Raw genomic sequence first — 12,292 nt, 5'->3', positions numbered from 1 at the left:
TCTGACATCACTGCTGTAGTAAACACCCATTTCTTAAAGGTACTCTCACTACAGATATTTATATACACACCCATTTATAAACACCCATTTCTTATAGGTACTCCCACATGACAGATGCGAGCGCTGTTTGAGAGGGATTGCTAGTCACTTGCACATGTTCCGGTCTTGTCCCAAGCTTGTGGATTTTTGGGTCTCTTTTTTTTCAGCACTATATCGGCGATCCTGAACATTGAGCTAGAGCCCTGTCCTTTAATGGTTACATTTGGGGTATCGGGCCTTCCAGAGCTATGGGCAGGTGCAGGAGCAGATAACCTGGCCTTCGTCTCGCTGGTTGCTCGGAGGCTGGTGACACTACCTAGAGCCTCGGCGTGGCTAGGTGACTTAATATAGTTTTTGCACCTCGAGAAGGTCAAATACACTGTGAGGGGGTCAATTGAAATGTTCTACCGGAGATGGCAACCGTTTATATTGTATTTCAAGGAGCTGGTCACTGTTAGCTTTTAGAGGGTGGGTTTGGGGGGGTGGGGATGGGGGACTGGAGCAATGGGAGGGGGCTGGGGTTTGGTTTTCTAGATTATTGTTTTTGTTTTTAGTTTATTATTATTGTTTGAATTTTTTGTACTTTTTTGTATAGTTTGGTATAAAATAACAAAAGTTTAATTAAAAAATATATTTTTGAAAACGTATTAAGCATGATGGGCACCCTGTTTACTTGAGAGTCACCCTCAAGCATTCACTGAACTGCACAAAAAAAACTCGAAGCTGCTGAGTAAGTCAAAACCCAAAATAACTAAGTCACCAAACATACAGGTTTGTAAGTCAAATGTCATGCATGGCTGCTTTGGCACACTGTTATTTAGTTTTGGAATATTTCACTTCCATCTGAGCTCTCTCACCAAGCTCGATGGTGATACTCATGTCGAGCTGAAGTTGCAATATGCTGCCTGTTATGCACTATTATCCTCGGTGTTAGTTCCATTCTAGCATTTTCCCATTACCCATTCTTCTAGGTCCTTTGCGGTTGTAAAACCCTGAAGAAAACAACTCAGGGAACGACATTCCCCATGAGGATGCATCATTGTACACTTCATTCCTCCCAAACACCAGGGGCGGGATTCTCCGACCCCCCCCCCCGCCGGGTCGGAGAATTGCCGGGGTGGGCGGTGTGAATCCCGTCCCCGCCGGCTGCTGAATTCTCCGGTGCCGGGGATTTGGCGGGGGCGGGAATCGCGCCACGCCGGTTGGCGGCCGCTAGCAGTGGCCACCCGGCGATTCTCTGGGCCGTGAGTGGCCGCCCGATTTTTGCCGGTTCTGTCGGTGTAAATTAGAGTAGGTCCTTACCGGCGGGACCTGGCGGCGCGGGCAGCCTCCGGGGTCCTCGGGGGGGCGAGGGGGGATCTGGCCCTGGGAGCTGCCTGGCCCGCGATCGGGGCCCACCGATCTGCGGGCGGGCCTGTGCCGTGGGGGCACTCTATTTCTCTGCGTTGGCTGCTATTCCTCCGCCATGGCCGACGCTGAGTTGAACCCCCCTGCGCATGCGCTGGGATGTCGCCAGCACACACAGGCGCTCCCGCTCATGCGCCAACTCGCGCCGGCTGACGCAGGCCCTTTGGCACCGATTGGCGTGGCGCCAAGCCCCTTCCCCGTCGGCCGGCACAGCGCAAACCACTCCGGGGCCAGCCTAGCCCTTGAAGGTGCGGAGGATTCTGCACCTTTGGAGTGGCCCGACGCCGGAGTGGTTCGCACCACTCTTCGGCGCCGGGACCCCCCCGCCCCGCTGGGTATGGGAGAATCCACCCCAGCTCTCTGGATGGATTAGAAGGATCTGGACTTCCATGGACCGGTGCAGACTCGATGGACCGAATGGCCTCCTTCTGCACTGTAAATTCTATGATTCACTAAGCAATGGGTGTAGGTAATGCCAGGCGGGTCAGACTAGGAGACAGCTCACTGGTGGGGTTAACTGGGGAAGTCATCTCCCATTTTCACCGAGGAGGCTAGAGATGTGGACTTCAGGGACACAGCCATGAAAAGGCACACAAACAATTACACAAGGGTTGGAAAACCTGCCAAAGAGCTTCCACACTGTGTTCAGAAATATTGAGAAGTTTGTTTCCATCTCATGTGGGCTCCTGTCACACAGCATCAGCACTCTGCAGTCCACCTTAGAACATGCGGCTACCCTCAGGGCCACTGCAACTGGGCCCTCACCAAGGGAGTCGGTGTCACCAGACTTTTCAGCTTTGATGTAAGAATCAACAGCCACCTTCAAAACTCTGGCTTCCAATGCCTGCTCACTCATCGCCTATTGTCTGCTCTCACATAAAACAGTGGGACTGATGGATCCCAGTCTCGTGGGAACTCCATGTGTTGGCTTATCCCAGGAGGGCAGCATGCCTACTTCCACACCAACCCATCAACGAACACCCATTAAGGTGCCACGCTGCCCTGGCAGCAACTGAAATACTACAAGCTGCAGCTAGGTCTCTCCAGGCTTGAGCTTTCATAGAATTTACCACAGAATTTACAGTGCAGAAGGAGGCCATTCGGCCCATCGGGTCTGCACCAGCTCTTGGAAAGAGCACCCTACCCAAGGTCAACACCTCCACCCTATCCCCATAACCCAGTAATCCCACCCAACACTAAGGGCAATTTTGGACACTAAGGGCAATTTATCATGGCCAATCCACCTAACCTGCACATCTTTGGACTGTGGGAGGAAACCGGAGCACCCGGAGGAAACCCACGCACACACGGGGAGGATGTGCAGACTCCACACAGACAGTGACCCAAGCCGGAATCAAACCTGGGATCCTGGAGCTGTGAAGCAATTGTGCTATCCACAATGCTACCGTGCTGCCCCTTTGTGAGGTTGTTAACCATGAGCATCTCAGAATTCTCAAACATGGGCAAAAACATCATCCCCCAGCATTGCTGGAGCCTCTTGGGAATAAGCCTGTTAAAAAAGACATTGGGCAGGATTCTCCAACCCGCCGTACCTGTTTTTTGGTGCGGCGTGCCCTCGCCGGCAGTGGGATTCTCTGTCCCTGCAGCCGGCCAATGGGGTTTCCCATTGTGAGCACCCCCAAGCCGTCGGGAAATCCGTGTATGTGTATGCGCTGCCGGCGAAACGGAAGATCTGCCGACGGAGAATCCAGCTGATTATGTGTGGACACACAGACGGGTAATGAATTCAAGGTAATTATAATGATTGGCATTAAATTGATCACCTTGCTATAGTAGGGACTTTGGCTTTCGATTTGTTTCTGGCAATGACTGGCCTGGATTTTAACTTAAATGCGTTTTTTAAAAAATCATTCATGGGAAGTGGGCATCACTGGCGAGGCCAACAATTATTATCCATCCCGAATTGCCCTTGAGAAGGTGGTGGAGAGCTGCCTTCTTGAACTGCTGCAGTCCATGTGCTGTAGGTACACCCACTGTGCTGTTAGGGAAGGAATTCCAAGGGCAGCACGGTGGCCCAGTGGTTAGCACTGCCGTCTAACGGCACGGAGGTCCCAGGTTCGATCCCGGCTCTGAGTCACTGTCCGTGTGGAGTTTGTACATTCCCCCCGTGTTTGTGTGGGTTTCGCCCCCACCACCCAAAGATGTGCAGGGTAGGCGGATTGAACACGCTAAATTGGCCCTTAATTGGAAAAAAAAATGAATTGGGTCCTCTAAAATTTGATGAGTTACTGCAGTGCATCTTATAGATGGTACACACGGCTGCCACTGTGTGTCAATGATGGAGGGAGCCAAGTGGGCTGCTTTGTCTTGGATGGTTTTCAAGCTTCTTTAGTGTTGTTAGAGATGCACTCATCCAGGAAAATGGAGAATATTCCATCGCACTGCTGACTTGTGCTTTGGTGCCAGGGCTGGGGGGCAATGCCAACTGCACCGCCAAGTTATGGAGAAATCTTTCCTCTTGGATCTCATTTCCATATTCTGGATTAGCTTCCCACCAAATCCAGCAAAGGTCACTGCCTGGCCTGCGGGCAAGAGCAGGAATTCAGGCAGTGGGGTGCTAGGGACCAGTGAGCAGGGCCAATCAGAGGGGGGGGGGTGCATTAGGGCATTTTGGGGGTGCATTAGGCCTCAAAATTAAACACTTGTCTATTTTGTGGCATTTGATAAGTTTTGCAACTTGTTTTTATGAACAAAAGGAAATAACGTAGGAAAAGAAAGTAAGATTTGCTGCTCCGTATTGTACATCAGCCAACGTCTGGGCAGCCTACCTGACTGGTGGGTGAAGGAGGGTGTAATTACCTACATAAGTTAAGGCAGCAGAATGGTCAAGTTTGTCAGATTATTCTTTCGCAGTAACTCTTTATAATGGATAGTTTTTCAATGTGAGGCCCGAATAATGAAAACCCTTTTCTCTGGATTGCAAGCCAGAGGAGTTGCTTCAAGAAACACTCGAAATTGGTCTCTCTGGGGTGTTTCCCAATATCACAGTTACATTGGGTATTTTTATCAGTTTGGCTGCATTGATGGCTTCAGGTGAACGCAATGTCAACGTGTTGAAGCAGGTAAAGAACTATCACCCTTCAACTTCGGGACAGAGCATTTAAATGGTCTCGCCATGCTTAATATCACCTGTGACGGTGCACGAAAGCTAGAGTTTTCCTCAGTAATTAGTGCATTTGCACAGAAGGAGGCCAGAAAATCACTTGTTAAATAAAGAAAATATATTCCAATTATGTCTCACTTTATTTTGGTGCCTTATTTTCTTTTCATGTATCTTCATTTCTTTTTATGAAATGAAATGAAAAAATGAAAATTGCTTATTGTCACAAGTAGGCCTCAATGAAGTTACTGTGAAAAGCCCCTAGTCGCCACATTCTGGCGCTTGTTCGGGGAGGCCGGTACGGGAATTGAACCGTGCTGCTGGCCTGCCTTGGTCTGCTTTAAAAGCCAGCGATTTAGCCCAGTGTGCTAAACCAGCCCCTATAATCGCTTATTGTCACAAGTAGGCATCAACAAAGTTATTGTGAAAAGCCCCTAGTCGCCACATTCCGGCGCCTGCTCAGGGACGCCGGTACGGGAATTGAACTTGTGCTGCTGGTCTTATCCTGCATTACAAGCCTGCTGTTTAGCCCACTGTGCTAAACCAGCCCCTATGGCTAGGAGCCTCAAAAGCTGTAAGTGACCTGGCCTGGACTTCTCCAGACCTCCGAGAGAGCTTGCCAGTGGGAACTCACCCCCCCACTCCTCCGCACCCCGCTACCCGACGCACAAGGTAACAGGAAAAAGATAAACTTACTTTACTGGGCCTCTCCTGGCCCTGGCTTCTTTTTCCAACAGCTTTGGTCTGGCAGGGAAACCATTCCTGCTGAGGCCTCAGGTTAAAATCACAGATCCATAACCTGTCCTGCATGTTTAAAGAGGACGCAGCTTAGCGTGCCTGCAAACTAAAATTGCAGTTTGATCAAATCATAATATGTGTATAGTAGGAAAGTCCTCTCTCCATTATAACCACTTTACTCCCCAGAATAAGTATTTACACTTCGTGACAGGTGTCATTCTTGTGCCATTGATTTGGTTAGAGGAAGAGGATGGTGAACAGCAGAAGACAAAAAAACTCCTCCACCTCTCCAACATCCCTCATTTGAAGGCCCTCTTTAAATTCCAGCTTCTTGCAAATCTTCCATTTTGACTGTTTCACCTTCAGAGCCATCAACAACCTTGGCTCTGGAATTCCTTCCCAAAATCCCCCTCCTCCTCCTTTAAGACATTCCGCCATTCGACCATAGTTGATTTCATCCTCGCCTTAACTCCACCGTCCTGCCCGTTCTCCATAACCCTTAAACCCATCACCAATTAAAAATCTGTCTAACTCCTCCTTAAATTTACTCACTGTCCCAGCATCTACCGCACTCGGGCAGCGAATTCCACAGATTCACAACACATTGGAAGAAGTAGTTTCTCCTCAAATCGGCTTTAAATTTGCTACCTCTTATCCTAAAACTGACCTCTCGTTCTAGAATGTCCCACAAGAGGAAGCATCTGTTCCACGTCTATTTTATCCATTCCTTTTGTCATCTTGTATACCTCAATTTGATCACCCCTCTAGAGAGTATAGGCCTAAACTGTTCAATCTCTTTTCATACGACAAACCCCTCATCTCTGGATTCAATCTAGTGAACCTCCTCTGAACTGTCTCCAATGCCACTACATCTTTCCTCAAATAAGGGGACCAAAACTGTGCACAATACTCCAGGTGCGCTCTCATCAATGCCTTGTATAATTGCAACAATCCTTACCTTTGTACTCTATTCCTTTAGCTATAAATGCCAACATTCCATTTGCTTCTTATCTCCGGCACCTGCATGCTAGTTTTCTGTGACTTGTGAATGAGGACCCCAAGATCCCTCTGCAACGGAGCACCCCAAAATCTCTCCCCATTTAGATAATAGGTTACCTTCCCATTTTTCTGACCAAATGTATGAGCTCACACTTGTCCACGTTAAACTCCATCTGCCACATTTTGGCCTACTTTTCTAACCTATCTATATCCATTTGTAAGGTTCGTATTCCCTCATAGCAACTTACTGTCTCACCTATTTTTGTGTCAAAGAACAAAGAACAAAGAAATGTACAGCACAGGAACAGGCCCTTCGGCCCTCCAAGCCCGTGCCGACCATGCTGCCCGACTAAACTACAATCTTCTACACTTCCTGGGTCCATATCCCTCTATTCCCATCCTATTCATGTATTTGTCAAGATGCCCCTTAAATGTCACTATCGTCCCTGCTTCCACCACCTCCTCCGGTAGCGAGTTCCAGGCACCCACTACCCTCTGTGTAAAAAACTTGCCTCGTACATCTACTCTAAACCTTGCCCCTCTCACCTTAAACCTATGCCTCCTAGTAATTGACCCCTCTACCCTGGGGAAAAGCCTCTGACTATCCACTCTGTCTATGCCCCTCATAATTTTGTATACCTCTATCAGGTCTCCCCTCAACCTCCTTCGTTCCAGTGAGAACAACCCGAGTTTATTCAATCGCTCCTCATAGCTAATGCCCTCCATACCAGGCAACATTCTGGTAAATCTCTTCTGCACCCGCTCTAAAGCCCCCACATCCTTCTGGTAGTGTGGCGACCAGAATTGAACACTATACTCCAAGTGTGGCCTAACTAAGGTTCTATACAGCTGCAACATGACTTGCCAATTCTTATACTCAATGCCCTGGCCAATGAAGGCAAGCATGCCGTATGCCTTCTTGACTACCTTCTCCACCTGTGTTGCCCCTTTCAGTGACCTGTGGACCTGTACTCCTAGATCTCTCTGACTTTCAATACTCTTGAGGGTTCTACCATTCACTGTATATTCCCTACCTGCATTAGACCTTCCAAATTGCATTACCTCACATTTGTCCGGATTAAACTCCATCTGCCATCTCTCTGCCCAAGTCTCCAAACAATCTAAATCCTGCTGTATCCTCTGACAGTCCTCATCGTTATCCGCAATTCCACCAACCTTTTGTGTCGTCTGCAAACTTACTAATCAGACCAGTTACATTTTCCTCCAAATCATTTTGTGTTGTCTGCAAATTTGGCTATAGAACCTTCTGACCCTGTATGCAAGGTGTCAATATAGATTATAAATAGCTGGGGCCCAGGGACCGGACCCGGTGGCACCGGTAGTTACATCTTGCCATCCAGAAAAGGACCCATTTATCCCGACTCTTTGTCTCCTGTCCATCAGCTAGTCTTCTATCCAAGCTAATAAATTATCCCTAATCCCACGTGATCTAACCTTGTGAATCTAGCTTCTGTGTGGCACCTTATCAAACGCCTCTGGAAGTCCAGATATACTACATCTACAGGATCTCCATTATCCACTTCACTTGTTACGTCTTCAAAGAACTCTAACAAATTAGTCAAACATGATTTGCCCTTCATGATTTGCCCGTGGACAGCACGGTAGCACAGTGGGTAGCACTGTTGCTTCACAGCTCCAGGGTCCCAGGTTAAATTCCCGGCTTGGGTCACTGTCTGTGTGTAGGCTGCACATTCTCCCTGTGTCTGTGTGGGTTTCCTCTGGGTGCTCTAGTTTCCTCCACAAGTCCTAAAATATGTGCTTGTTAGGAGAATTGGACATTCTGAATTCTCCCTCTGTGTACCCAAACAGGCGCCGGAATGTGGCAACTAGGGGCTTTTCACAGTAACTTCATTGCAGTGTTAATGTAAGCCGACTTGTGACAATAAAGATTATTATTATTAAAATCATGCCGACTCTCATGGATAGAATTTTGTCTTTCCAAATGTCCTGATATTACTTCCTTGATAATTGATCCCAACAATTTCCCAACAACAGGTGTTAAACTAACTGGCCTGTAATTTCCCACATTCTGTTTCCCTCCCTTTTTGAATAAGCATTTTTCCAATCCATTGGAAACTTTCTCGTGCATAGGGAATTTTGGAATATTACAACCAATGGATCTACTATCTCCGCTGCCACTTCCTTTAACACCCTAGGATGTAGGCCATCTGGCCCCCAATCCCAAGAGTTTGTTGAGTACTGTTTCCCTATTGATGTTGATTATTCCAAGTTCCTCCCTTTCTATTACCCATGAATTGTCCGTTCCTATAGGAGTGGTACTAGTGACCTCCACCGTGAAAACTGAGGCAAAGTATTGATGGTGAAATGTGAATTCAATAAAAGTCTGTATTATCCTAAAATAAACACCAGCTGGTTCACTAATGGTTGACTCTTAAATGGCCTAGAAAGTCACTCAGTTCAAGGGCAATAAATGCTGGCCTAGCCAGTGATACCCACATCCCATGAAAGAATAAACAAAAAACAAACACATCCGAGGATCTCTTTGTAATATTTTTCTGCATCAATGGTGCTATGTAAATCTAAGTCATTATACCTACACCTATATATTCACTTCATTTAAGCTCCAACAAGTTAGGCTGTGGGAGAACATTAGTAGCTTCCCATAGCCAGGCTTTCTAACTCAGTTGATTATTCCATCTTGAATTCATAGAATCCCATTCAGCCCATCGAGTCTGCACCGACTCTCAGAAAGAGCACCCTACATAGCTCCACTCCGCCCTGCCGTATCCCCGCAACCCTGTCGTGTTATTCACCCTGGGGTAACACGGACTGCAACAGGATGCAGATGAAATGTCAAGCATACACCAAACGTAGGCGTTGGTTCAATACGATTTATTGAACTTCTGTAACAATGCACACAGCTGGCTGTGGGTTGACACTCTACTACTCTAAGTGTACTAACTCTAACTTACTAGACCAGGCTAGCTCTGATCCACGTGTAGAAGGTGCTGACTGATATATACACCCTGACTGTCACTACAGTTGTCACCAGTGGAAAGAGGCGGAGTGCTGATGCTGCGTGTGTTTTATAGTTGGAAGCCCCCCTCTGGTGTTCTGTCTGGTGATTGGTTGTGTTCTGTCCTGTATGTTGATTGGCTAACCTGGGTGTCTGTCACTGCCTGTTTTTACCTCATGATGTGCATGGGTGCATATTATGACAAACCCCACCAAACCGCACATCTTTGAACACTAAGGGGTAATTTAGCATGGTCAATCCACCTAACCTGCACATCTCTGGATTATGGGAGGAAACCGGAGCACTCGGAGGAAACCCACACAGACACGGGGAGAAAGTGCAAACTCTACACAGACAGGCTCTCGTGGATGGAATCGCGCCCAGGTCCCTGGCTCTGTGAGGCAGCAGTGCTAACCACTCTGCCACCATGCCTCCCCAAATGAAACAAAGAGTTTGTTAATAAGAAAGTGAGTCAATAATATTTGACCTGAAATGGATCATGTAACTGCAAGGAATTGAAGATCTAAAAGTCACGAATGTATAATTAACCAACTTCAGGCTAGATTTAAAAGAAGAAATATTTTTTTCTCAGAATGCTGACCATGCCAGAGAAACTCCCGGACAACACAATCCACGTTCTGTCACTTAGCAACTTTCAGGCGAGTCTGGTATTAATATCTGCTTGTAAAAAACATTACTGTGATTTTTAGGGGGTAAATGCAGAGATGTATGGGAACGTGATGCACGCAATTATTTGTGTCACTACATAATAATTCAGTAAGCTTGAGTTACTGGAACATTATGCCTCGCTCCTAACACAACATTTCCCATGTCACTCTACAAATGGCCTTGGAGGTTTAGCTTAGCAGGGGAGTATAGCTAAGTCATATACCCTGGACTGCCTGAGCAATCACTTCTGGGGAGTCATCTGTTACGACTGAGCACTGAGTTTCGAGAGGAATTGACATGGAAGTGTGATGGGACATCTGCCTAGCCAGCCAGATCAGCCAAATCAACCCTTGTGATTAACAGAATGGCAGCTCTGACAGCCAGGTCACCCTCACACCCATAACATTTCCCCGGGACCAAAACCAATTTAAAGTGCATTAACACAAAGATCGCCTTTGGCTTGATTAGGATTTGTTGAGCACAGGTTTATCCTACAGCCCATAACTCACTATGCATGGTGGGCATATACGCACATATACTCACACAATAAATTATATTTATGTGGAAACTTATCGCATCTCTGAAACATGTCAAAGTGCTTCTCACTTCTGAGTTGCAGCCGCTGTTATTACTGGCAAGCACAACAGCCAATTTGCACCCAGCAAGGCCCCACAAACAGCACATGATTCAATAATTGAATAATCAATACTGGCCAGAACACGGAGAACTTTCTGTTGTTCTTCAAAGCCATATGGAGTGGAAAGAGTGTTGGCAGATTGTCTTGTAAGGAACAGAATGTGGCATGTTGTTCAGAGTGACTCAGCTGTCTGAATGCCGAGTCCAGGAGGAGTCTTGCTTTAATTGGGTAGTCTCAAGGAGGAAGAGGGGAACCAGAGGCAAAGAAGGGTCAGGGTACACCTGTGACCTTCCAGACAATGCCACCTATGAGCTGCCAAAGTTGAGTCAGTTTATCCATTACCTACTCAAGTATAAGATGCCAGGGTTGGACATGAATACAGCAAGGTCAGTGGTAATGTGCAGCCGACGAAACTGACAGGGTTTCGAAATATAAAAGTAGTCTGAAGTTACAAGACAACACCTAACTGCACCCATGTCATCATTAAACAACACTGCAAAATCCCAGGGCATTCAGCAAATAAGGGCTGGTTTAGCGCAGGGCTAAATCGCTGGCTTTGAAAGCAGGCCAAGGCAGGCCAGCAGCACGAATCAATTCCCGTACCAGCCTCCCTGAACAGGCGCCGGAATGTGGCGACTAGGGGCGTTTCACAGTAACTTCATTTGAAGCCTACTTGTGACAATAAGCGATTTTCATTCATTTCATTCATTCATATGTATCTCCAAATAATCTTCAGCCACTGCCACTCAATTAAATTTGCATCTACGAGGAAGCGCTGACAATATTTGTGAATTAAGGGAAGCATCATCTTGATCTTGGTCAGTTCTGGCACATCAGAAACCCCATCATCGTGATTTCCCTGTTTACTCCAGGCTGAAGACAAGTTGGGTGGCTGACGCCTGATTTGTGTTGGACTGTTCCAAATGTGGCCGATGGCACCACTATAAACGCCTATTCTCCCCAGAAATGGGCAAGTGGGGTACACATTTGAGAAGAAGAAACATAACAAGGTAGAACTGCACTGTTGGGCCTATAACCTGCTCAGTGAAATATTATTGGCCCATAACTTGTGGGTTCCCCAGCATCGCATTTAGGGGGTACTGAAATGATGCTGAGGATCCCTCTGGGAATTTCCCACGTAAAGGTTCACCCAGCAATTGCCCAGAAGTGTTAATTTTCTCAGGACAAATGGGCTGGGCAGTGATGTGTTGGGTGCTCTGGATCCGTGGAACACATAGAGGCCACCAACACTTAAAATAGTGCAACACTATTTTATTAAGTTAGAAACTGTTGAACATACTTTCACTGTGGGTTAACACGATGTTAGATTAAACCAAAGACCTATGCCTGTCCTAACCAGTCTATGCACTCAGCACATGGTGCCGATCTGTGCTGTAAGCTGTGCATGAGACAGCTGCATCCGTCGAAGGACCGGAACGTGGTCGAGGTCTGGGACATGAATGGACTGCACCGTCATCCTCAGGGTAGGGCCTATGAGTAATTGGGCTGGCGACAGGCCAGTGGACAGTGGGGTGGAGTGATAGGCCAGCAAGGCAAGGTAGAAATTGGACCCAGCATCGCCAGCCTTGCATAGGAGCTGTTTGACTATATGTACTCCCTTCTCCGCTTTGCCGTTGGATTGGGGGTACAGGGGTCGGGATGTCACATGGGCAAAATTATACCA

General features: G+C 47.3%; 1 protein-coding gene across 17 annotated transcripts in view; it reads right to left on the bottom strand.

Annotated features, from left to right (window-relative positions):
* fam13c (family with sequence similarity 13 member C) overlaps positions 1 to 12,292 on the bottom strand; it is a 304,619-nt gene that overhangs the window by 284,773 nt on the left and 7,554 nt on the right. For 8 of the 17 annotated variants that reach the window (XM_072478904.1, XM_072478890.1, XM_072478888.1 and 5 more), the window contains one exon: positions 5,264 to 5,371. The exons of 7 other annotated variants lie outside the window; for them this stretch is intronic. Coding sequence is in view for 1 of the 10 variants with exons in the window: in XM_072478903.1 (XP_072335004.1) it covers positions 5,264 to 5,377 (114 nt within the window). In the remaining 9 variants the exon portion in view is untranslated. Of the gene's footprint in view, positions 1 to 2,999; positions 3,140 to 5,263; positions 5,412 to 12,292 lie in introns of all 17 variants that reach the window. 2 more of the 17 variants (XM_072478892.1, XM_072478903.1) reach the window with 2 other exon arrangements.

Source organism: Scyliorhinus torazame, chromosome 16 (assembly GCF_047496885.1).
Source record: "Scyliorhinus torazame isolate Kashiwa2021f chromosome 16, sScyTor2.1, whole genome shotgun sequence".
Taxonomy (NCBI): domain Eukaryota; kingdom Metazoa; phylum Chordata; class Chondrichthyes; order Carcharhiniformes; family Scyliorhinidae; genus Scyliorhinus; species Scyliorhinus torazame.
This window is presented reverse-complemented; position numbering and strand designations above follow the sequence as displayed.